This window comes from Etheostoma spectabile, chromosome 1, assembly GCF_008692095.1.
Source record: "Etheostoma spectabile isolate EspeVRDwgs_2016 chromosome 1, UIUC_Espe_1.0, whole genome shotgun sequence".
Classification (NCBI taxonomy): domain Eukaryota; kingdom Metazoa; phylum Chordata; class Actinopteri; order Perciformes; family Percidae; genus Etheostoma; species Etheostoma spectabile.
Window position 1 is genome coordinate 2,751,716 of NC_045733.1, and position 27,053 is coordinate 2,778,768.

A 27,053-nucleotide genomic window follows, 5' to 3' on the forward strand; every position below is an offset into this window, starting at 1 on the left:
TGCTGCAGCCGCTTAACAGGAAACAGACCAGAGCGAGCCACTTCACGACTCAGGGATCTGCTTGATTTACTATCCTCTTTGCTACAAGACAGTGGGCAGAGGAGAGTACCACTCAACATGTACTCCCCTCAGAGTCTCCACCGCTGGGGCATCACTCATAGTGAGAGTATGGAGCGGTTAGCCTACAGCCAGGGTAGGTTATTTGTGTTATTTGAATTAATAACCCTATCTATTATATGCTGATAACTCCTGTCAACTCCTACTGCAATCTGGTCTCAATGAACTGTAATGACTAGTAACAACAGTTCAGTGTTCATATCACTGCACTGAAACAAAGCATTGATCCTCTCTGCAGTTCACTCTTGTCTATTGTAATACATTAAAGCAAAAGAAAATCCAATTTAAATTGTTTTCACTCTGACCCTAACACTTAATTTAAGGTAGCCATAGGCCTAATATCAGTGAAAGTTAATTAAGAGCGAATATGATTAAATTAAGCATCATTCTAGCTCTGCCAAAGCACTGAAGTCCTACAGGTGATCAGGATCAGCTGACTTTTACATTTAAACAAGTTGCCAGCAAACCAAAACAGTGAGGCAGCCTTTATAAACGGATTTAGTATAATGTTTAGTATAATCCATGACAACATTTAAGGTTGTGAATTATTCATGTGTTGCTAAGTTCTTGATACTAATATCATTTTCAAGCACTAACAATTTAAGTAAAACAAACTTAAACATTTCCTGGTTCCTGCTTTGACAAATGTGAATATTGGCTTGTTGTTTTAGTCCTCTATGATAGTAAACTGAATATCCTTGGGGATTAGACTGCTGGCCAGAAAAATCAAGCATTTAAAGTTGTCAACTTGGCCTATGTTAAACATTTTTTTCACAATTTTATGACATTCTATAGAAGAAAATAATAAGATGAATAATCAAGGTAATAATCAACAGATTGATTTTGATGACTGATGAGGGAAATAATAATTAGTTGCAGCCATGCATTTCATGTAGCATGCTTGTTTTACTTGAAACCTTAAACAGGTTTTTAAACGCCGACTCAGCCTGACTCTCTTCATGTACTTCTTCCTCATCTTTACTGGTGCCTGTGTGGGTGTTTATTGTTTCCACTGTTGTGTTTCTAAATTCTACTAAATTCTGTTTTGCATAGCTATTAAAGGAATTTCCTCTGTGGGTTCAACATACTACATTAAGATTAGGGCAGCAGCCAGGACGTTGGAAATACTAAGATCACCATGAGTCAAATTTCCCCCAGCAGAACCCCACCCACATAAGAAATCATGGATAAGCCACCAATTAAACTGTGTAAATTTCTTTGAGAATTTAAAGAAATCCCAAAATGCTATTCATTAATTTAACTGTTTAATTATATTATCTGTATTTGGTATTTAAAACTAAAGATAAACACATTTTGCCCAAACTTTTGGGATTTTTTATAAAATGCAACATATGTAGTAGGTTTTTGCTACCAAGTTGAATGTTTTTACCACAATTAACAAACATACAGTGGTGGAAGAAGTATTCAGATTCTTTTCATAGATAAAAGTGAATGAATATTAATAGGGAAATGTACTTAAAGTCTCAAGAGTAAAAGTAGCCTTTTTGTAATAAAAGTGACTACATGTAACTTTCAGTTTGTGTTGATTCTAGCGCCCACTTTGGACAACAGCAGTAGTGTTTTTACAACACCTGTCGTAAAGGTCTTTTCTTTACAGTGCTTTATTGCCCATTGCATATTACTGAGTCAACGTTACGGGGAGGTAGCCTATAGTTGCAATGAATACTTTGCTCAACCAGAAAATCATCCATTAACAATAAGAATGCGTTAGATGCATCGTTGCATGCATCGTTGCATTTCAAGTGTTGCAAACGGTAACTTAGCCTACTTTGCATGTATTGTAAGCTAAACCGGGTATCACTGTGTCACGAGCCACAGCATTAAGAGTTTGTTTGAACATAGTAATGACTTCTGTAGTGTATTTCATGAAACCCAAGGACGCTTTACACAAGTACAGGGGGACAAGGGAAATGAAAATAGTAGACCAACACAAACAACAACAACAAAATATAGCCGCAAGCGGCGATTCGCAGGTTCAAATCTTTTTTCTCAATAGCGACTTCAAAGTAATTTCACACACGTGGTCCAACATCGTTATAAAACATATCCTGCATGCTTTGTAACGATTAGACAAACTTTGTTTAAAATGCTTACAACCGATTTGTCAAAATCATTTACTTTCAATTCAGTGTGATATCATATGTAGCTCAGTCCAGCTCGCATTTTGAGAAAAGCAGATGACACAAAACACAAAAACACTTGCTAATAAAGCCGCAGGCTGCAATTCCAAGTTCAAACCTTGATGTGTGTCATTCCACGTCCAATTATTGAGGATTTAAAGTGCCCCCTAGTGATCAATTTGAATGAGACTTGCAGTGCATGTGTGAGGTCATTATGTAGACATTTCCTGGAAGTTTTGTGTTGATTGGACAAACATTTAGTCATTTACAGCAGGATTTGCGCCTGTGATTTGTTTGCATTTACAGCATCCCCTTTTGTTCAATTTGAATGAAACTTTCAGGGCGTGGTTCCCGTACTTATGAGGACATATCCTGAGAGATTTGTAATGATTGAACAATGAATATGTGATTTATAGTAAAATGTGTGTAATGCCACTCACTTGTCTTGCAATTGTAGTGCCACCTAGTGGTGTATTTATATAAAACTGTCTGGGTATATCTGGGGCACTTATCTATCACTTCTCCATGTGAGTTTGGTGATAATTGGCCTATGTCCATAGCCACGCCCCTTTGAAGTTCATTGGTCAATAACTTGAAAAGTAACTGAGATATGAATATGTTTTATACAAATTTTAATAAGCTTGATCCGTTGATGATTCACTGAAAATTTGGGTGGAAAAAATGTGTCTAGGCGGACCTTAATGGTCCTTGAGGCTTTTTTGTAGAGCACATAAAGGCTCTCAGACACTGCAAATCGTCACCAATAAAAATGGAACTCCCTGCTGAGTTCAATAATACCTCACACAAGACTCTACATCATACAGTTCATTGTCGGTGAAAGGGGCGTGGCCGAATTGCAGGGGGCGGGTCAAACGATCACCAATGAAAAAGGAAGTCTCTGCTGAGTTCATCAATATCTCACGCAAGACTATACCTTTAATGGTACACCAGCTATAAAATTGGGCGTGGCTTACGCATATGGGATGGTCCAAAGCATCACCAATGAAGAAGGAACTCTCTGCTGAGTTCAATGATACCTCACACAAGACTCTACCTTAAACAGTTCAAATGTTACGAAGGAGGGCGTGGCCTGATGGACTGGGCGTGGTTACATTATAGGGGGCTGGACTCTTGGTGATTGTGGGAAATTTCAAGCAGACATTACGATGTACACTGTAGTTACAGTCGCTTTCTCCTTCATCGCTAAACACTCAAAATGGCCGCCATGCCACACCCACACCGTTTCACAAAAAGTTTTTCTTTTAATGACTTTTCATCATTAAGGTCTATAGATGACACAGACTGAATTTGAAGTCGATCTGATAAAATCTCTAGGAGTTCCTAGTCTTGTCCTTGTCTCTTAGGCTTACTTCCTGTTGCCACTAGGGGGCGTAATGACTCTGAGCCAATATTGGCGTGTGTCGGTACACGATCCGTCCTGCATGCGCGATCCGTTCTGCGCATGTGTAAGATGTTCGCCCCGCCGCGGCCATTCCCTATGACGAAAGTTTTTTTCTTTTAATAACTTTTGATCGTTAATGTCTTAAGTTGACACAGACTAAGTTTTAAGTTGATCAGATGAAATCTCTAGGAGGAGTTTGTTAAAGGAAACATGTGGAAATGGCCAAAAACACACTAATTTTGAACTTTCAGTTAAAAATGGCGGACTTCCTGTTGGGTTTAGAGTATGACTCCAATATAGTTTTATGTACGTATACCAAGTTTCGCGAGTCTACGTTAAACGTACTACAGGGGCTCAATTTTCTTAGTATTGTAGGAGGCGCTAGCAAGCCATTTTGGTGCGCCTATTCCCGAAACCCTTAAAATACGTAAATTTTCACCAGACTTGATGAGACCGAGTTTTTTAATATGTTAAGCCCCTCAAAAAGGCAATTCATTTTCCAAAAGAATAATAAATCTTTCAGTTCCAATAGGGCCTTTGCCTCTGTCAGCGGTCGGGCCCTAATAATAAGAGACAAACATAGAAGGGTTCTACCGTTTCGCGGTTTAAACCCTAATAAATAAAAACTGGTGCTATACGGAAGGGGGGCGCAATTCAATTGCCGAACAACCACATCCCGCATTGTAAAGTTATTTTATGAACGAAATAGACATTGAACATACCAATTTGGGGAAGTTTTTGAATAATTTACAATCCTGTAATTGTCTCCATCTGTTGAAAGTCTCACTGTGACTGACTTGGTTTTGCCCGTTGTCTTTCAATTTCCCTTTTAGCTTTTAGATGTTCTTCATTTAATTTCCTTTTTTTCTGTGATCTGGTCCTGCCCCAGAATCAGCCATACCTACAACAGATAACTCCTAAATAAAACTAAAATACAATTAGGCTTATATGAAGTAATATGCTACCTTTTACCTGGCTGGAGACAATAACACAGGCTTTTCCGGTGTAACGCCGAAATCTATGACCCTTCAGAATGTGTGCTCTGTAGCGCGGTCTACCTGCCGTAAACCATTTTAGGACTTCGTGGGAAAATCGACCAGGGCACAGACAATAATAAAAACAATATAAAAATAGCATTCTTTTCCTTGTTAGTCTCGTTTTCTATTACAGGTTCAGATTAAAAATTACACAGTTTCAGAAACATTTCAAAGTTACATAGTAGGCCCTAACTTTAATATGTTAACATTTTACCGTTAGTTGTTCGAGGTTGAGATAAACTATTTTATATGGGCTACTGTTTGTTCATTTATAACAACGAATTATATTATATACATTCATCATATGTTTCATAGGCTCTATAGGGTCAAGTAGCATAACTATAACTGTCGAAATAACTGACCGACCTTAGTGGGAGCTACAGCTATTCAACGTTGGACTTTCTCGTTATTCACATATCTCAAACTGTCTGGGCCCAATTGAATTGTCCCCAAGTCCCTCTGTCCCCGAAACACAGTAGGCTTCCAACCATGCTGTAACCGCAGCCATGCAGTTCTCCCTTCCAGCAGCAGGGAGCGCCACGTCTACAACGCAAGCAGCAACTGAAATCATTACGTAGCCTTTTGTGTGTCTTGTGAGCCTGTTGACACCGCCCCTCCGGAGGGTGCAGCGGGACTATCAGAAGCCAACTGTCGGTTAGGTCTGCTGGCTGTAAACAAAAATCTACAACACCACGATGTACGGAATAGACTTGTATCCCAAGCAGCAGCTGTCCGCGCTGTCGCCGTCGTTGCCATCGTTCACCATGTAGACCGACGCCTACAGTTTACAGTCCGGCGGTAACGTTACGACGGTTGATTGTTAATTCTAGCCAGACTTGTCATTGATTTGGCCGCTGGTATCACATGTATTTTTATGCTACGGTTGTCATAATGGTCGCCGAGTGAATTGTACATCAGAGCCAGTTTGCTAACGGTTAGCAAACCGTATGAATTTGGCTGTTTTAGTGCCGAGCAGCACCAGCTAAAATAATTTCAGAGGTACGTGAACATGACATCGCCCGCAGAGCACGACCTGACTCTGTCTGAAGCTGACAGCAGCAAAGAGAAAGTTCAGGTGTTTGGGATTTTAAGGCTGCAGGAGGAGAAATCTGGTGTTGGGGATAAAGCTAACAGTAGCAGCACGATGAGAGGAGGAGCCGGTGGTGGAGGAGACGGGCGATGGCAGGCTCCTATCTTCGCGCTGGCCAGGAAAGCATCCGAGACCATTTCAGGAAGCATTCACGTCCTGCCCAAAGTGTCGGAGCACAGGACGTCTCTGCCCGGGGACTGGACAGTGCAAGGTAGAGTATTCTCAGCATTAGGGGTCGTGAGGCTTATGAAGGGAGTGTCTGGTTATAATAACAGTCTGAAGACACTCAGTAACTGAGTTTTAAGGACACATTAGGAGATGTGACCTAACCTAACTGTGCTTATCAGTCTATTTACACAAAACAGTCCTCATGTCTTCAGGAACAATCAATCATTCAGTCAGCTGCTAATGGAGCACAGTTAATAGTTCCACCTGGTGTGCAGATGTACCAGTGTGACAAACCACATTCATATCTTACATTACCTCATAATCACACACTGTGTGTGGCCAATTAATGTTTCATAGATCAGTACTTCTTTCATGCTTTGATGGTACATCCTCATTCGTTAGTTAGCAGTGGTACTGTAGCTCTGCACAACTGAACTGCTCAAAGCATCACATGCTGCTCTGGTGCAAATGGAAAAAATGTTCTGTCTTTTTTTTTTTCCTTGGGGGGTTATTGCCATGCTTAGAGCATGCACTGTTTGTTGATTATGTGACTATATATTTCTGATACCTTGACAGTACTACAAGGTCTTTAACTTTGTAGAAAATTATTATTTTCTTGTTTAACCAATTTATTTGTCTGTAAAATTCCGATCACAATTTTCCAGTAATAGATATAAATATCTTTTTTGGTCTGACTCACTGTCCAAAACCCAAGCGATTATTTATTTATATATATATATATTATATATATATATATATATATATATGTGTATATATATGTATATATATATATAAAACACAGAAATGCCGCAAATAATCACATTTAGGAAGCTGGAACCATTTTTGCTTGACAAGTGAATTATACTATTAAATCAGTTCATAATATTTGCTGCCTTATTATCTGTGGAGCGCATTTGTCGAGCACATTTTCTTTCTTTTTTCTCTGTCAGTGTGCTCATCAGCCAGTGTTTCTGTCAGTAGAAGTCCCCACACACTCACAACTATATTTAGTTTCTAACACATTTCAAGTGTCCATACAGATGTGTATTTGAATTATGTATAAAAATAATTTGAAGCAACTAAAAGATGTCTTTTAAGGCATTCTGTGCAACAGGACTTCCTGATTGATTTTCTTTTTTTTTAACCGAACACTTGACATTTATGTTGGAATATGACCTTTTAAGGACAATTTTAAATCTCTATAATTGCATTAAAACTTAAATCACCCCCAAAACATCCAGACATGTTAGTGTAGTTTTTTTAATATCATTGATGCACTTTAGTAGAAGTCACATGGTGAGACAGGCAGTCTAAGGGTTATTGTTTTTTCCTCAGTATCCTCAGGGCTCACAGCTTAAGGGCACAAGTTTCGCTGCTCCCAAGAAATCATCTGTTGATTTGTCAGCGTCTCTGCCTCTGGGCCAACCTACTGGGGCAATTGAAGCTCTTTTACATTGCTAAGCAACATTTGTGCACTTTTTCACCTGACATTATTCTGTCCTGCTCTGGTGTTTGGCTACACATTAACCCAGAGGTCCATGTGTAGGGCATTTAAAAGCATTGCTCCGTGGGAGGTTATAGTCTCAGGTTTTGGAGTTTGTCTATAATGGAAATGTTTAAAACTATGTATTTTTGTGTATATATAAAAACAGTTATAACCTAAATAATAGCCTATTTTTCAAGTTTGAAAGAGTGGTTATACTTTGTTTGCATATATAAATTCTGACCTGTTAGGTTGGACTCTTCTTCCACTTGTTTTTTAAAATGCTTTTTATCTGAGGGTTTGTGTGGCTGCACTAACCTGATACTGAAATACAAATGAGCATTCTGTTTGAATCAAAATTGTTTTACACTCTACAAATTAACCCACTGTACCCACATTAAACTAAAACTTGACATCGGATAAGCGGGCAGAGATGGATGGATGGATGGATGGATAGATGGAGTATTCTTATGATGACCAAGTTATTACACATCACTAATTTAAATAATAATGTCATCAAGTCAACATCAATTTCAGGCAACTTTTCTGTATAATAAAAAAAGTATAAATTAGACATTGTGTGACCATCCTTTAAATCCTGATGGGAGTGTTTTAAGCATATTTTATGTTAAGTGTAACGCTAGTTATTCTTAGCGTTAACTAATAACTTGTTATTACATGCAAGTACTTTTGGGGCATGGATAGAAAGAGCATGGAGACAGCTTTGATTGTGTAACTTGGTCCACTGTTTAATGACACTCTCCAAGCGTAGGACAACTCAAGACTCATAACAAAACATGCTTCATCATCTCATCATATCCCACCGCCAACCTAACTGTTACTAAACTACAGGCAGGGTACAACCTGTTAGATAACTCCCTTGTTAACTCAAGTAACATAATAAACTATGAAGCTACAATTAATGAAAATATGTGACTTATTTCAGTAACCCTAAAAAAGGTTTGTTAACTAAATATTCACAAAATAAATCTCATCTTATATTCTTCCCTTTCTTCAGATGAAATGTCCCGATTTCAATAAATCTCATCTTTTATTAAGTTTTGTGTGTGGCTTTTGTCCTGTAGCTGTGCGAGACCCCATGGCCATGGAGCGAGCCAACCTGCTGAACATGGCCAAGCTGAGTATTAAAGGGCTGATCGAGTCAGCTCTGAGCTTCGGACGAACTCTGGACTCTGACTACCCACCCCTTCAGCAGTTCTTTGTTGTCATGGAGCACTGCCTTAAACATGGCCTCAGAGGTAAGAGGAACCTCCCAACTTGCGAAGCTGCTGCACAATAGTGTTTATGTTTGTCTTCCTCATACAATATGTCTTTCTTAGATTTTCATAATGTTTCATTTAGAGCCCAACCGATAAAGAATTTTTTAGGCAGATACCGATACAAATATTTGGTTATTTAAAAATCCGATATTCCGATATATTGGCTTATATATACAGTATTTAAAAAATAATAATCCAGAAACGCGTAACAAAACATAAACGGATATCCTTAACATTGGTTATTTGTAGTTATTTATGAGTTCTCACTAAAAGAATATAACAAAAGAACAGAGGAACATCAAATATATTAAAGTTCTGATAAATAAAATGTATAAAAATACAAATTTAAGATATGAAACTTAAAGTCCTTTTGAACAAAAACACAATAACAAAAAAATAATAATCAGTGTTGCCAACAGGGATGTTGCAGAGTGCTCTCTGGTGGACAAACTATGCAACGCCTTCACTAATAACATGGTTGACCATCCGTTTTTATTTTATTTTTTAAATATTCATTTGTCAGAATCATTTATTTGTCATTATAAATAATTCTGATGAACGAATACTTAGAATGAATATCGGCCATTATAAATTCCGATAACGATAGTCTGGGAAATGCCTAATATCGGCCGATAATATCGGCCCGCCAATATATCGGTTGGGTTCTACTTTTATAGTCTCTTTCTATCTTGTGTACAGTGAAGAAGTCTTTTCTGGGCTTTAACAAGTCTCTGTGGGGTCCTCTGGAGCTGGTGGAGAAACTGTGTCCTGAAGCAGCAGAGATCTCCGCCTCTGTACGAGACCTGCCTGGACTTAAGTAAGGAGTACATTTATGTATGCACACCTGTGCTCACGCACAACTTAACCTAACATCATGATAGAGGAACATGAGCCACAACACAACAACACACATTGCGTATACCAGGAACAATAGCATGTGACATGTGCCAGAGCTGGGAAATACCTGAGTGTGATTTACTTTTACTTCACCTTTCCTCTCCTTGCTGCCTCATTTTTCCCTTTTCCACTATGTCTTTATTATTCTTTTGTCTATTTTTAACTGCTAGAGCCAGTATAGACTCATTTTCCAAATTAAGTCAGACTCACTGTTAAAATGAGAAATTGAAGTAGTCATTATACTGTAGTTTTTGGCAATAGATCAGCAATGGTGCAGTAGTATATTTGCTGCCAGTGCCTGGCTTATTGTGCAATCAGCATTTTTGGTTTTCTCATTCATGCTCATGATTTCCATGTTATGCTTTACTTTGCTATTCACTTATCAGTCACTACATACCAGAGCTTCTTGCCTAAAATCAAGTCATATTTAGGTCTCGTCGGATCCAGCAAAATGGGGAACAGTTGTTGTTTTTGTGTTTCCTTTGGGGGTGCTGAGTCAGACTAATGGAGATGTGGCAGAAGAGCGTTTTTTGCAACACCATCTAAGACAGTGCAAACCTTTTTTCTCTAGAATAATGTTACGCATTAAAAACGCAGTTTTAGTCAGTGAGATGACACAGACGCAAAATGAAACATGGTTGTCTAGTCAGATTGAAGTCTTGAAAAGAGGAAACAGTTAATTAGATGAGCCCATGTTAAATGTAAACTGCAATAAACACATCACATAGAAGAACCTAATTAGATCCAAACAATAAAACAAGACAAAGCCAAAGATCAATATAACAATGTCCAGCACCACTAGCCTTAGATCTTCAAAACTATATTCTAAGTGGTGTGTGTATGTGGTGTGTGGTGTGTGTTTTTCCAGGACTCCATTAGGCAGGGCCAGAGCTTGGTTGCGTCTGGCCCTCATGCAGAAACGGCTGGCCGACTACCTAAGACTCCTCATCACCAGAAAAGACCTGCTCAGGTACACACATATGTACATACTGTATAGCAACAGGTACATTTAATTTAAAAAACTTATATAACTACAAACATTAAATCCTAACTATTCTTGATTTAGGGCAATTTTCTGGATATTTATTATTAACAAAACATGTTTCAGATAACAACAAAATAGGTTTGGTTACATTTGTTTTTTAATGGATTTATAATACTAATCAAATAATATTAAATTATTAAAATATATTCCGCAATTAATGAGATTCCTGTGCACAAATCCAGCAGTTAACATTGCTTTATTCCCTGAAAATAATTTGAATAAAAAATTACAGCTTGCCTTGTACTTACACCAGGATACTTCACATCCACAGTATTAACACTACGTAGATAAAATTTTAAAATAAAGCTCCTCCCTTTTTGCTTTTAACAGATCTCCCTTAAGTGTTTTGAGATTCTATTGTATCTTCTTCCACAGTGATTTCTATGAGAATTCAGCCCTGATGCTGGAGGAGGAGGGAGCCGTGATAGTGGGCCTGCTGGTGGGCCTGAACGTCATCGATGCTAACCTGTGTGTCAAAGGGGAGGACCTGGACTCTCAGGTAACCACTGCTCTGCGATAGTAGCCCCTTTCACACAGCCTGTTGAGGCAGGATTTTTTGCACAGTTATTCCGCCTCGCTGTGTTGTATAAAAGGTACGAACACACAATGGGGGGACAGAGTTGTTCCGCTGTTAGGTTGGCAGCTAAGGTAGAGCTGAGTCAACGTCTGTGTAACAGGGACAGCCGGCATCGTGGGACTACACACACACACACACACACACACACACACACTATTGTGTTACAGGATATTCCTCTTTTGCATCCGGAATTGCACACAATTGGGTGGCATTATGCTGCCGTTCTTTGGGTCAGTGTTAAAATAGAAAAGACGGCATAACGGCGGATCTTGTTTACAGCATTATTGTGGAATATCTGTGTTTAAAGAGCTTAATATTTCTTAGTGTGGGTATGAAAACATCTGATGACCTGCTTCAGCCGGTGTACAGATGGTATACGGTCTACTCTCCTTTCTGTTCTCTCTAAAATTGGATCCAATTTTCTGCTTGCAGCATAATAAGTAGAAAATAAATGCTTGTCTTATGTCAACAAAAATAACGTTACTCGACAACCTGTGTATACTAGTTCATTGACGTGAACCAGTTTATCTTCAGTGACTCTTGTTTTGGAAAGCAGATATGCAAACAAGAAATGTTTTGTCATGTTATCTTGTTATCAGGCAGATGGAGAGCAGACACTGTGGTGTCATGTTTCCACTCCGCGAGTTGTGACTTTGTCCTGAGTGCAAACACCTTTTCTCACTAATGGATACACCCTGTTCAGACTGTGTTCACCACACCTGACTGAACTTTGCTGAGATACTTGTAACATGAAGTGATCTGGAATGGTTAGTTATTGTTTTAGATCCTGTGTGGTTTCTGATCCCAAAGTGACAGAGTACCACACACAGATTGTACGTTTAATGGCAAGTGTAAATGAGGTCTGATTCCATTCCTGAAGCCAAGATGATACAATTAATTCAAGATTAAAACATATTTGGTTCCTACTTCCAAAGGCTGCAACTAACAATTTTTTTATTATTGATTAATCAATAATTAGGCAATTACTTTTTTCAATCACTAGACAAATATTGAAACAATCACCAAGCGCAACTTCCCAGAGCCCAAAACCCAAAGATATCAGTTTACAATTATATAATTGTTTTCAATACCTTAACTTAAATTAACTTAAATACATTTTTTGTTTAAACTATTTTTATTAAAAACAGTTGCTAATTATTTATTTTTCTGTCGATTGACTAAGAATTTAAACTACTTGGCCTATGTTCCAGCTCTGCTATTAGTAAATGCATTGATATTAACTGCAATGTGCTTCCTTTTGAGTGATACTAGTTTATTTATTGTCTTATTTGAGGTTGGGGTGATCGACTTCTCCATGTACTTGAAGAATGACATTGATGATTACAGGAGTGAAGAAAGGTATGATCTTTTATTGTCTCTCCACTGAATTTAATATAATGGGTCCCTTAGCCCCCCGCCCCCCCAAATGTGATGCAGAGCTCTGTTTCTTATCTGTTTCTGGTACAACAGGAATAGCCAGATAGCATCCATCTTGGATCAGAAGAACTACGTAGAGGAACTGAACCGACAACTCAAGTAAGACAAATACAAGAAAAAAGAATTTGTGTTTTATTGTTAAGTGTCTGCAGCGTATTCCACCAAATTCCTGGACGTTCAAGGAAATTCTGTGTACTGATTGACAGGCAGTCATTCTACCTGGTTTTTCATATTTTGATTTACATCTGTTGATTGTCTGATGTTTGACCATTGTTATAATACATGAATCAAAGGCAGAAGACAGATTACACGTTAAAATAGATCCAGTATTCAGTCAGTTTCAGAAGTGCAACTCTGTCCATCTGTTCCTACAGACAGACTCATTAAAGCACAAACTGTCAGTCACACTTCCTCTTTTGTTTTTTCTTTTTCCTACAAACCCAGTATCTCATCTAAATTAAGATGGATTCATCTGCTGTCTTAAATGGAATGATAGGTTTTGTGACTTTTTTCAAATTTTGCTGCTGTGAAAGAGCTAATTATAGGGCTAATAAAGGTCAAAGTCAAGTCTGTCAGTCTTTGATGAGACACTTCAGTCCTCAAAACCTGTGAATGCCGTTAAACCTAATAAACATGCTGACAACTCTCACAGGTCACAGTTCTCTATTGCGCCGTATCTAATCAAAATAAGGAAAACCTCTGTTTAAGTTACACACTTTACCACGTCAGTTTTATTTTTTTTTTAAAGAGTATTTTTGGGGCATTTTAGGCCTTTATTTTCCATTGGATAGATGAAGACATGAAAGGAAAGAGAGAGGGGGGAATGACATGCAGCAAAGGGCCGCAGGTCAGAGTCAAACCTGTGGCCACTGCGTTGAGGAGTAGATCTCTATATATGTGAGCCTGCTCTACCAGCTGAGCTAACCCAGCCACACCACCTCAGTTCTGAATTGTAACACAACTACTACAATCCCATTCTGATGTTGGCACAATGAAATCAGTGATAATTAAAAATGAACAGAAGTTGATTATACTTTATGTTTGTGTGTCTGTTTGTATGTCTAGCTCCACAGTTCATGGTCTTCAGGGCAGAGTGGACTCTCTAGAAAAGTCCAACTCTAAACTCATAGAAGAGGTGAGACCCACAATCAAAATATCTGTGTATTAGATTTAAGCTAAAGGTGAAAGTCAGCACTTTAGCCTGCAGGTCTCTGCATCATGACTGGATCTATCGGCTTTTTCTGTTACATGTTAAGTAATCTTAGAATCTGATATGATAATTTAGCCTAATAGGTTTCGACGACCAACTGAATCATTCTATGTCTTACATGTCCACGTTTGTATGTGTGCAGTTAGCCATAGCCAAGAACAACATCATCAAACTACAGGAAGAAAATCAGCAGCTGAGGAGTGAAAACAGCCTTATTCTGATGAAGACACAAACAACATTTAGAGGTACACAGTCACACATGACCAAACCCCAAAATACATTGCTGTAATTAAACGCAAGGATATACTTGATTTGATTTTCGCTGCAGCCAAAGCCAAACTGTAGTTCTAGCCCTAAATGTTCCAACAATTATTACCAATTCTGACTCCAAATTGTTGCATGGTATGACTGACATGTTCATCCCATTGATGTTATTTATTTAGGTAACCCAAGGCGATGCGTCAGTGGAGAGAGATACATACAAACAGTCACGTCAGGGTTTGGACGAGATGTACAGCGAGGCCCAAAGGCAACTGAAGGAAGAGTGTCAACTCAGACAGGTCAGACTCTGACTGCGTGTGTGTGTCTGTTAAATATATACAAGCTAACAGCATAGTAACAAATTATATACATGTATGTGGTTAATGTTCAGGATGTGGAAACTGAGCTGTTAGTCCAGGTGTCGATGAAACAGGAAATGGAGATGGCCATGAAACTTCTGGAAAAAGATATTCATGAAAAACAGGTAAGCATACATTTTCCTTTTCTGTGTATCACTTCACTCTGTCTTCCTTTTTGCACACTGATTCATTTACAAAATATCTCGAGCCGAAAGTAGAAAAAAATGTACACAGAGTAAAAGACATTTAATTGTATTCAATATTATTCAGAATGACTTACAATGAATACACAAATGCAAATAAACAAAAAAAAAATTACAAGACATGAGGATTAAACAATGTACAAAGAGACATGGGTTAACGTTTGATTTGCATATAAGGGGATTTGTCAATGTTGAGATTTAATCAATGCAAACACTGGAAATTGATTTGAAAAAGTTCAATCAGTAATATTTGAGATATATATTCAGACTCAAATAGTAAAACAAGGATCCAAAGAATGACGTGGTTGCTCTTCAGATGGAATTTTATCACAAAAAGAGAGAGCACATGATAACAAGCCTTTGGAGACACCAACAAAAAATCTAGCACCAGCCTGTAATTGCTCACATGGAGCAGTAACATCTTGCCAGCTCCTGTGCCCGTTTCTCTCTGGCAGCCCTGTCAGCGTCGGGCCTTTCACCATCAACATGTGAACTCTGCTCCATGTACACCACTAGCGGACATTTGTAACCAAGCTGCGACATATAGTAGCTGCCATGGCAGCAGCATCATCACCACACCTTTGTAAGGAGGCAGCTGGGATCATTAAAAACAACATGAGGTGAATCTGCTGTCAGACTGGAGAGTATGGTCAGCACCATCATTGTTGCAACAAGACCATGGGGCCATTTGACATGGGAATATTTGTCAGGCATTGTGACATACAGTTTGCCCTAAATATATTTACACATGAATATGATAGGGGTGGGAACCACTAGAGGCTTCCCGATACAATATCGTCATCACATATTTATGTCACGATATGATACTATTGCGATTTTAAATATATTGCAATATTCTGCTATATATTGCGATGTATTACCTTTTTTTCCAACATCAAATTTTTCCCAATTTCAAATTATGTCCCCAAAAGGAAACTTTGTCAACATCTGTCTAAAAAGATACATTTATCTGTTTGTTCGTCTCACTTCAATTTTATTGCTGCAAAATGGGAATGTCAAGCAGACAAACTGACCAACACATACTTGGCCTCTGTGTATCGATATGGTATTGCCACGGAAAATATTGCAATACTATGCTGTATCGATTCCCCCCCCCACCCCGGAATATGACTAAGCTCCAAAAATCTTTTTTTTTTTTTTTTTACTATGTATGTATGTATGTATATAGTCCTGAGTTTAATTTTGTACAGACCCCTAATGAATAAATCCTTTGAGAAGATGAATAGATACACACACATAAAAAAAATGGATGAATAATAAAAGAAGAGCATGCTACATTACAGTGAAACTGCTGTAGGAAACTAGAAACAGTCATATAACAGCGTGACCTGGACAGTCAAGACAGGATTTGTTTTTCATCAACAGGACACACTGATCGGACTGAGACATCAACTGGATGAAGTCAAAGTTATCAATGTAGAGATGTACCAGAAGATGCAGGTACAAACACGCACTTCCTCACCTGGTTGTGCTTGTTCTTTAATCATACACAGCACACATACTGTAATTTTTACTATTACTTATGATTCCTTCTCATTTGTTAGTCATCTGATGAGGAGATGAAGAAGAAGAACGATGTTATAACTCGTCTGGAGGAGAAGACCAATCAGATCACTGCCACCATGAAGCAGCTGGAGCAAAGGTAAGATACGCTGCACGTAAAGGAATAGCACGCCCTAATCAAAACAGGAAAATCCCGTTGCCCCATGTGTTGCCTCAGTCCCTCTTTCAGTCTTCTCTGCTGTTCTGTTTAAACCTTTGAACTGCAGTCTTTCTTTGCTTTACCAAAACATCCATAATCCCACTTTAGCAAAGTAAGTTTGACGTCCCTGAGACCCTTTTAAACAGCTTTGACGCTTAACATTGAACTAAAATAAAATAAAGAATCACAAACAAACAAGTTCCCAGTCCACAGTTGCCAAACGTGTTTTTTCTAGACGTTTTTATTGATTACTAAAACGCTCATAGCATAGTTATTAATAGTTCTGTATTGTGTTGTTTGAAGCTACGTGGAAGCAAACTGGGGGAAAACTTGGGAAAATTGAGTCTGCTTCCTCATCACTGTTTCAGGATTTCTTGCAGGCAATTGTTTAGGAGGTTGTAATCCTCGTCTCCTCCAAACTGGCTTATTTCTCTTCTGTGTGTCCTGCAAACACAAAATGTTCCTCAGTACAAAACCTTATATAAGGAAGTGATATGATCAGGGTTTTACCTGACATTACAACATGTGATGGGATTGATAAGTCTTTGTCATTGGTTGAGCTGAGTCCCACTTTTGTGATGTAATTGGTTACTAGATGGCAGTCTAAACAACCATCAAATACATGGTCTTTGTTATGTGAAGTAACTCCATTTTCTCTTTTCCCCGAAGATGCATACGATTTTATTTTATAGGTGTATTAATAATAATAATAATAATAACATTTTATGTTAGTGAAGGTGGTCTTAATTCAGTAAAGCGGCCCCCAACATTTTCATGAAATGGCAAATGAATACACTAAAAAGTGTTTGCCTGTTAAATTTAGTCAGCATAAATACACTGTCATAAATTGAATCAAAATAGAACATTGCTATTGTCCAGTGAACGTCAAACATTTTGGCAAACAAGAATCATGTTTTAAGTTTTATTTTGCGTTATCCAAGTTTTGTTCTTCGTATAAAAGTTGCTTAAATTTGAGATACAAAGCTTTTACTTGACCTAGAGATTCAATTTGATACATTTTACTAAAAAATTCCAAATAATATGTATTAACAATAAATAATAATGATAATTGATAATGTATTGAATGCGTCCTCTTGGTCTCTAATGCACCACATTGTACAATGCTCCTTAATTCCATCAGTCATCATGAGACCTGCTAGTTCATTGGTGCCTTGAGATCCCTCCTCACCTCATTAGTCTACTAGGCAACACGGTCCATCCAATGTTTTTTTGCTGCTCTAAAGGTGTATGGGCAGCATCCTGGCTAAGACACAGTTATTGTCAGTGAAAGTTCTGTGTTGTTGTAGGTGGAAATGTTGAAACAAAAGTTTAAAATGTCCTGACAGAACCACTGTTTACAATTATTTAAAGGCTAATTAGAAATAAGCCTCCCCCTTAGAATTTAACATGGTGTCTACCTAAGAGACAGCAGGCCTACATTGCTCATGTTGATAGTATAATTCTGTGCACACTGCACCTAAAACACTACATTGTTTGTCTGATCTAGTTCTATTCATCTATCTGTCCACATTACCTTTCCGTGTTTCTCCTTCCCACCTTTTTTCATTACTCATACGCTTACTGTGGAGGTAAATATATCAAGACTGAAGAAATCTGATGACAGTGGCCGTCTGAAATTAGATGTCTGTGTTTTAATGCCTTTTATTTACTCTTGCTGCTGTGCTCGGGATGTTAAAAGTCACTTAAAGTGTTTATTGTTACCGGGGCCACTTAGAATACTGATGTATTGACATCCTTTCTTCCTTCCTTCCTTACTTTATTCCCTCCTTCTTTCCTCCCTTCTGTTTGTCTCTTTTAACCATCCATCCAATCATTCGTCCATGCGTTTTGCTCCCTTGAACCCACGTTTCATTTTTTTTTTCTTGATTTTATCCCTGCGCCTCTGTGCAGTGATAAGGATCTGCTAAGTCAGACCAGAACGCTTGCTATGTCATTTGTTAAGTGTGCCAGCACAGACACAGAGCACCAGTACAAGCTAGTCAAGGACATCTCCTTCTGAGGACAAACATGCACATGTCCCGCACATGCAGACACACAATTGCTTATGACTGAATAAAAAAACAGATTTAACTTGTGTTTTTTTGCACACAATATTCAGATGGTTTAAAGGCCGGAGAGCAGCCAGAGAATCAGTTGGAACTGGAACTCATGGTTTGGTCCTTTAGTTACTCATTGTCACCGGCTGGAATTCATAGAGGCCAATGCAACACATTTCGTGTAGTTTAGTTAAATCTTCCTCTGACAACGTTTCTGGATTTATGCTGAACGGGTTTCCTCTGAATGTCCTGGTCAAAGAACTGTCTGAATATTACATCAGTTATACTTTGAATTAATCATACACTACTTTATCTATTCACTCACATGCTCAGGCGTGTACACACTCACACATACAAATGCTACACATTCTCCCTGTCCCCAGTTGTCAGTTTAAATGCAGTAACACTGGCAGTAAGACAGTTGGCTCTGAGATGTAATCATAGGGTGGTGGTGGTGGTGGTTGTTGTTGTTGTTGTTATTGTTGTTCACGTCGAGTTAGAATGAGTATAGTGGACATTCCCGTTCGTATCACAACTACTTTTTTCTGGCAACACTCTAGTAATATTTGATTAATCTAATTAATTTTGCCATTAATAACTAAAATTGCACAAAGAATGTAAGATGGTGTTCTCCCTTAATATGTTAATGGGGTAATACCAAATTGCACAGCATTTACAAAAGTAAGACAAACATATTAAAATGAGGTGTCCTAATTAGCTGTCACTTTATACAGTATGACACTTTCATATGTTTTGACATGTTTTAATTCACTGCATTTCTGCTTCCTGTTAAGATGCAGAATAAAGTGATGTGACAAACTACATGCTCTCTGGATAGCATTCGGTCACTAAAGACACTTCCACCACTCTCCCAAAAAATTTAGAATGCCGTTCCCTCTATAAAGGAAAATAATGCGTTTCTGAACTCTCCTCTAATAAGTTCCGTTGGCTCTGCAGAAGTTGTTGACGAACTTGTGTTTCTGTGCTTGGCTGTCTTTTTTACCTTATTGCAGCTGAAACTGTTGAGCGCTAAAGCATGAGCAGGAACATGACAACTAACATACAACATAGACAGCTGTGTCTACAGCTGCCTGCATTTTAATCACAGTTAGTCAGTAGTGTTCACTACAGATGTTTAGTTGGACAGGAGTTTGCATGTGCAGCCTCCTGCTTTTAATTTATTGCCAGTTTGCTCTGCATGAGTTGCACCTCCTGACCTGCTTCTGACCGGCTGTGATGACCCTCGCTGTTTCTGAAATCATTCCTTTCTTCATAATACACATGCATTAGTTTACTCCATAGTTAGAAGAACATTAGGATTTTGGACACTAATGAACCATTGTCATTTTGCATCATCACTGACAGGTGACATTATAAAATGTAACAAATTGCATTGTGGGATTGTTAGTAGAATGTAGTCTGTATGTCATGGATGCTACTTTTTTTCCTTCCATTGTTGGATTTTTTGAGGCCGCTATATAAAGGATAGTGTATTTCACACAATTTAAAATAGCAGAGGGTAAATGAAGTGCACTCTGCCGTGAAAAGGAAATGATTTCCAACGCAGCCTGTCTTCTTCCTGCATAGATTAACCTAAACTGGAAATTGTAAGGTTGAGTCAAGCTTTGCAGATGTATACTGCTCAGTGGGACCTTCAGCTCAGTTCTTGGTCTTTGTTTCTGCAGAGCAGACTGAATTGAGCCAAGTGTAAACTATTGTAGATACACAGTTGTAAACCTCTGGAGTTTCTCTCAAGGGAACATGAATGTGTTGTTGTGTCTCGTCTTGGCATATTTATTAACTTTTGTGATAGATCAGGAAGTAATCATTCTACCTATTCTAACTCCGTGTTCATAGTACTGTAACTCCTCTCAATTTGTAGATGAATAAACACTCAGTACAGCTTATTAAAACTCAAAACTACTGTCTTTTACCACCATGACCAATAAAGTTGGATGTTTTGAAAGTGTTGGTTGTGGTTTGAGTTTTTGGCCACCTTCAGAGTGCTGTTAGCATGTAGACATAGGAGCATGTGCTTTTAAGGCGTTATCCAACTCTAAATCTATGCTCTAAATCAACAGTTGCTGTGAGTCAGCTTATTGTGGGATTGTTCTTGTCATTGTCCAAGTGTCTGAGACATACAAACTATTAAAATCCTGAAACCGAAATCCCAAACCTGAAAACACGCTAAGAAAGGTTCTTTTCCTATGAAATATCGGGTGAAAAATAATAAAATTGGGATATTTTTTAGATTCCAAATGCTGTGAATATATAAGGTATCACTGAAAAAGAACACTGTCTGAGAGCATTAAGAAAATGCGTTTACTTAGTTCATTTAGTTGCTTCAAGGCCTTCTTTCATTGTTTCATCAAGCATTGTTATTTGGACCCCTTTTGTATTGTGTTCTGTACCCCTCATTACGACTCTGCATCCCTGGTTGCAGTCTTTCTGAGTTACCTCTCTGGGGCTGTAACAGAGAAAATTACAACGTCATCCTTCACCCCAACTTTCTTCAGTTATCATCTGCCATCCCTCCTTCATGGTTTCACCCAGAAACCTCAGACCCTAATCTCCCTCCTTACGCTCATCCTCCTTCCCGTCTTCCTCGTTTATTTTCTCCCTCTTCCTCCATACCCCCCCCCCCCCCCCAGTTTTTTCTCTCCATGGTCCTGAGTGTGTCCCTGGTTATAATGGTGCAGATTACAGGAGGCAGAGAGGCACCGCACCTCAGCCGAAGAGGGAACCAGACGCTTCAAGTTGGACTTTGCCAACAAGGCCGACAGCCTGCAGCGGCAGATCGAACACAGAGAAAAGCAACTGTAAGCAAAACGCCTTTTTTATGTAACAATTTATATACCAAAACAAGCATACTGCATGAAATGTTTGTAATTATCAATGCTTAAAAATGTATGTCTCTAAGATATCGCAATGGGGAAATGACAATGTCTTTTCACCAAGAGTTTTTGTGACAGTTAGACTCATGCACACACGTTCATGAACACTTAATCTACAGAATCTATGGTGCTCAGAGAGAGACACAACATAGTAAACACACCATAAATAGTGTGGCACAGTAAGCCAGCTGTGGGGGATAAAGCTTTTCTTCCTTGAACTGGAACTGTCATAGCCCTAATTCATGAACCTAGGACCATTAGGTCACAATTAAAACAAACATTATACAAACCATACCAGTGTGCCCTAATATAATGTGCTAGTCATTATATCCCTATCCCTGTCTCGTTATCTTTATTCTTGTTATTGGTGTTATATATACATGTTTGTGGTGCTCCTGTAGCCAGCAGCTGGAGATGGACCTGAAGATAGAGAGGGAGTGGAGGCAGACGCTACAAAATGATCTAGACAGAGAGAGGGACACGGTGGCTCAGCTCAGCACAGAGGCACTGCAGATCAATGGACTAAAGAAGGTAAATAGGAGAGAAAGAAATGTTTATGTGATATTGTATTGTAGGTTTTATTACACATGCATAACTTTGTGTGATTCAGCAGAATATGATCTAATTTGATCTGATGTACAGTATGTCCTCTGTTGTTTTGTGTGTTTTGTTTCCCCAGGAGTTCCATCGTCTCCAGGATGAAAACATTCAGCTGAAGACAATCTGTGAAGACCAAGAACAAGCTCTTGAGGAACTAGGCTCCAAACTGAGCGAGTATGTATGCTTTAAGTAACATCCCTGCCTCATAATCAAGCTGTTTTTACAAATAGTTAAATGTTCTAACCCCAAATGTAAAGCCCTCAGTAAGATTTTAAAATCTTATGTTATGTTGTGTCTTTTAGAGGAAAGAATAGCCTTTTAAAAAAATGTGTATTCTAATACGAGTTCAGTTATTGTTCATCATTAAAATTTCAGGTTAAAAAAAATGTCATCTTAAATTCTTTAGATCATAGAGGACCTTACCAGAGCTTTGCAGGTTTTAGCTAATTTACAACAAATCCCATGTAATTTACATTCTTGCAAAGAAGTCAAGTTAACAGTTCTTTGGAAAGCCAAACAAGCTTTCCTGAATGAAAAACAAATCCTGCTAATATTGTTTACTGTTTTTTAAATTATATATTTCTTCAGATCCAAACTCAAGATTGAGGACATCAAAGAAGCCAACAAAGCTCTTCAGGTGAAGTAAATTAGCAGGACAAAATTTAATAAATCCAAACCCTCTCCATTACTAAGATGGTAACTTAGAAAAGATATTCGTAAAAGAGCAGCAAGAAATCAGGGAAAAACTAGAAAAAAAGTCTAGTTCTGCTGATTTGGAGTTGTAAGCTGTGTTGTAACATACATAAAGGAAAGTTTGGTTAAAAGAGAGATTTACTGTGTTGTGTTGTTGCAGGGGGGTCAGGTTTGGTTGAAGGACAAAGAAGCCAGCCACTGCAAGCTGTGTGAGAAAGAGTTCTCCATCTCAAGACGAAAGGTCAGTGCACAAATGACCATAAATAGGAAATGGAGATTTTCCAATTGTGTGTGCTCCCACGTCCAATCGAGACACAGAAATGGCACTGGGAATCACCTGAGAGCCCCTGATATCTTTATATACAATCTACTCTATGTTGGTGAGGAAGCTGGTAATCCACATCCCTTTTGCATAAATAACTATCAAGTTCTATGACAATTTGATCTAGAAAATGCAAATCCTGCAGAAAATGCTTATAAATGTTGAAAAGCTAAAATGGATTGCTGGCATAATTGCGTAAGAAGAAGGTAAAGTAGTGATAATAGTTTGTATGAATTAGTATATTATATACCATACTATAGTATATAGTATAGTATATATATGAATTTCATTCAAATGTTGAAAAATAATGTATTAAACAAAAGTGGGATATTAGTTACATAGTAGTATAAAAGTAGACTTTTGAAGAAAAGTCATAGGTATGTTGAAAAAGTAATAAAAAATGTAATGGTATAGTTTGTGGGAAAAATTCATGAAAAAGATATAGTATATCAAAAAAGTCATACTATATAGTAAATAAAAAAAAAGTAATAAAAAAAGTCATAGTATAGTATGTCAAAAAGTTATACTAGGGGCGGCCTATAGCTCACTCAGTTAGTGTCTGTCCACTATCTCTAGCTAACAAAGGGGAAAAAATAATCTTAAAAATAAAAAAAAAGTTATACTATAGTAAATCAAAAAAAATTAATGAAGTTATAGTATAGTATGTCGAAATAAGTGATAAAAAGGTCATAGTATAGTATGTCAAAAAAGCCATTTAAAAAGTCATAGTGTAATATGTCTGAAAAAGTGATAAAAAAAATAAAATTATAATATACTGTATAATAGGTATGTAAAAAATGTGTAGTATATCGAAAAAAAAATCTTTGTATAGTACAGTATGTTGAAAGAAAGTCAAAATATAGTTTGTTTAAAAAAAGTCATACTGTGAATCATACCTGGGTCCAAGTCTGCAGTTTCTACTTGCTGATGCTATTTGGAGCGGCGTTAACCACTGAGCCACTGTGATACCGAATGTTGAAATCGTCATAGCATAGTCTGATGAAAAAAGCCATCAAAAAGTCTAAATTGGGGGAAAAAAATCATAGTATGTCGAAATAAGTGATAAAAAGTCACAGTATTGTATGTACAAAAAAGTGAAAGTCATAGTATTTAAAAAATAAATAAATAAAAAAAATGTCAAATGATAGTATGTCAAAAATCATCATAGTATAGTATGTCAAAAACAGTGATTAAAAAAAGTCATAGATAACTATGTCAAAAATAACAGTAACAATACTCTGAATGCTGCCATTCACTATTCCATTCATCAGATTTAGAAAAGGTTTTATTGCCACAATAAGTACACTTATGTGGAATTTTCCTTGGCGAAATGTGCATACATAAACACACATAACAAACATATTAAACATGAATATAAAAGAAACAATAAAGACAGAAAAAACCAAATATATACATAAGAAACTCCATCATCGTCTCACATCCTTTCCTATTTATTTCTGTAGCCTCTTGGCCAGGTCATGTTTGTAAATGAGAATTGGTTCTCAAACAGTTTACCTGGATAAATAAAGGTTAAATAAAAAAATAAAAATCATCTCACATGCAGGAATTCCTTTTTTTTCAGCAGAAACAGCATTTTTTATGAAAAACCCCAAATAACTTATAGTTAGTGTCAGCATTGACCGCCATAATGACTGAAGAGACAACTTGCAGAAACTCAACATAAACATTTGGTCCTCTTAAAAGCTCATATGCACCCATAAGCCCAACACAACAATGAATAGTTATTGTGGTTCTCTTTGTGTGTGTGTGTGTGTGTGTCTTCAGCACCACTGTAGGAACTGTGGGGAGATTTTCTGTAACAGCTGCTCTGACAATGAGCTCCCTCTGCCCGCCTCACCAAAACCAGTCCGAGTCTGTGACACCTGCCACGCCCTCCTCCTCCAGCGATGCTCCTCCAATCCAACGTGAAGGAGCCCCACGCTGCTGTCTTGACTGCTTCAAACAATCAGAGATCCGAATCAGCACCCTCCGGTCCTCTGTAAGAACCATCTCCCAACTTCTCTTAACACACAGCTTGCTGTTAGCAATGGACTGTGTGCAAAAGCATTTAGAACATTTCATTTGACCTCATTTACAGGTTGAAATGGACATTCATAGATAAAATGAGGGGCTTCTGCATCATTGTAACCCGTCTTTGTTTGACGTCACTACTTTCTTTGCAGATGAGTTGCAGTACACATTAAAACCTCTCATGTGATCAGGAGGTAATTGCCCACTTGAACATAGGTTGACATGTCTTACATCAAAATCAAAGGAGTGAGAATCTTTGGTCCGCTTTAATATCATGAACAATCATTATCTATCCTAAATATACATCAGTTATACAGATTAAATCATTCACAGTACATTCAGATATTGACCCTTTGACAGCCATGTAAAACAGAACTGTCTGAGGACAGAGCTTTGCTATGAAAGGAGGAACCACTTTACCATGAACTGAAAGTGAAACTGCACTGACTGTGATGAGCCCTGCTGCAGCTAAATGCAGATCCTTACCTTCAGTGTAATGCATCATTATGATGTATGTATCAAACACCAAACTGTATACATTAGGTGTATAGCCAAACAGATGATTATATAATTTATTCACACAGTATTGTGGCCCTGTAAGTCAGACTGCAAAGCACCCTCTTTTGAGGTGGTGACATTAACACAAACATTTACACAGGCACAAAAGACTAGGACAACGTGGCGGTGTAACTTTACTTGATACCAAACTGAAATATAAACTGGACACATTTCTGTTTAGTGTGCTGTGAGAAGATCAGAACTGTTTTAATTGCAGTTGTTACAAAGGAGCAACATGGGAATGTATTTTGCCCTTTCTACAAACTAGACTAGTTCCTCACGGGACTGTGGCTTCCAAAGGAACTGAAAGCTGCGGTTGTTTTTTAACAACGTTGGCCCTGTTTATGCCTGTGTAAAAGCAGTGAATATGACTTACTTATGCTTCTCATGTTGCCAAATGAGCCCTATATTTCTAGAGAGGGTTTCTGTGGAGAAAATCTAAAATATTTCAAAGTAGCAACACTAGCCAAGCAAGCAGTCTAGATGAAAGACACATTTCAATGTTTGTTTGAGACACTAATGCTGCGGCTGCTGCTTTAAGGACCAAGAAGAGCAACAGGTCTCTGGCGACAGATTGAAATCAGACCAACTGGCTCTTTAGTTGACGAAGCACTGACAGCTGTCTTACAACCTGACCACTTCACTGACTACTTAATGAACGGACTTGAGTGTTACACACTATTGACACCATCGCCACAAAGTACGTTTCAACACTTGCCAATCCTATATTACGTGTAATATAGATGAATTTCAGAGTATTTATATTTGATTTGTTTCTTGCACATTCATTTTTATTTTACAAAAGTCCGGGGAACTAATTAAAGCTTTTCCCTGTTCACTTGAAGTGAGTTGTAATCTGTGCAGGTGGAGACGATCTAGGAGGTCCACACTTACGTGTACTGCTGCTCCATTCCTAAGAGGGAATGTTTGAAACTCTAAACCCTTTTTGTATTTGTGTTAAACTAACGCTGATGACTGTAAAGTAGTCTTTAGTCAAGGGTTCAACTGCACATTGTGGTTTTGTACCTAAACACGTTTACAACCTGTGATTTTTTTAAGAACTGGTATTAGTATTCACTCCCATGAAGAGAGATAAAACAGGCCTGGGTTCATTTCATTAAGTGTTTTTAATGGTTTCACAAAAAAAAAATCTCACCAATTTATCATATCATTAAGCACTATAGGCACATATTTCTGAATTGCACCCAGGCCTAAACCCTTTTTGTACAGTGTCACTCTTATAAATCTCCCAGCTTTCAATGGGACTTGAACAGTGCTGATACCACTGTGTGTACATACTGTTGATAACCACTGTGGTACGGAGGCTGTAAACTGTACGCACAGATTCATAATCCGTGCTCCGTTTAATAAACGTGAGCAAAGTAGAAAAGATATTTAAACTTCTGGGGTCAATTACTCTGTGGCGAAATTATATTAAATCACAAATGATTTTGATCTTCCCTAATGT

General features: G+C 37.9%; 1 protein-coding gene across 1 annotated transcript; it reads left to right on the forward strand.

The window, feature by feature from the left end:
- The first annotated feature begins 5,233 nt into the window (after nt 1-5,233).
- Nucleotides 5,234-25,197, forward strand: rufy2 (RUN and FYVE domain containing 2). Its single transcript, XM_032518893.1, is given in 20 exon segments — nt 5,234-5,998; nt 8,524-8,697; nt 9,418-9,535; nt 10,484-10,585; nt 11,036-11,159; nt 12,532-12,596; nt 12,708-12,773; nt 13,740-13,809; nt 14,027-14,116; nt 14,118-14,129; nt 14,328-14,444; nt 14,537-14,629; nt 16,094-16,168; nt 16,273-16,370; nt 21,187-21,306; nt 21,783-21,912; nt 22,061-22,155; nt 22,570-22,618; nt 22,835-22,915; nt 24,782-25,197. Coding segments are annotated over 20 exon segments (2,115 nt in total). The 5' UTR covers nt 5,234-5,706; the 3' UTR covers nt 24,926-25,197.
- Nucleotides 25,198-27,053: the final 1,856 nt, after the last annotated feature.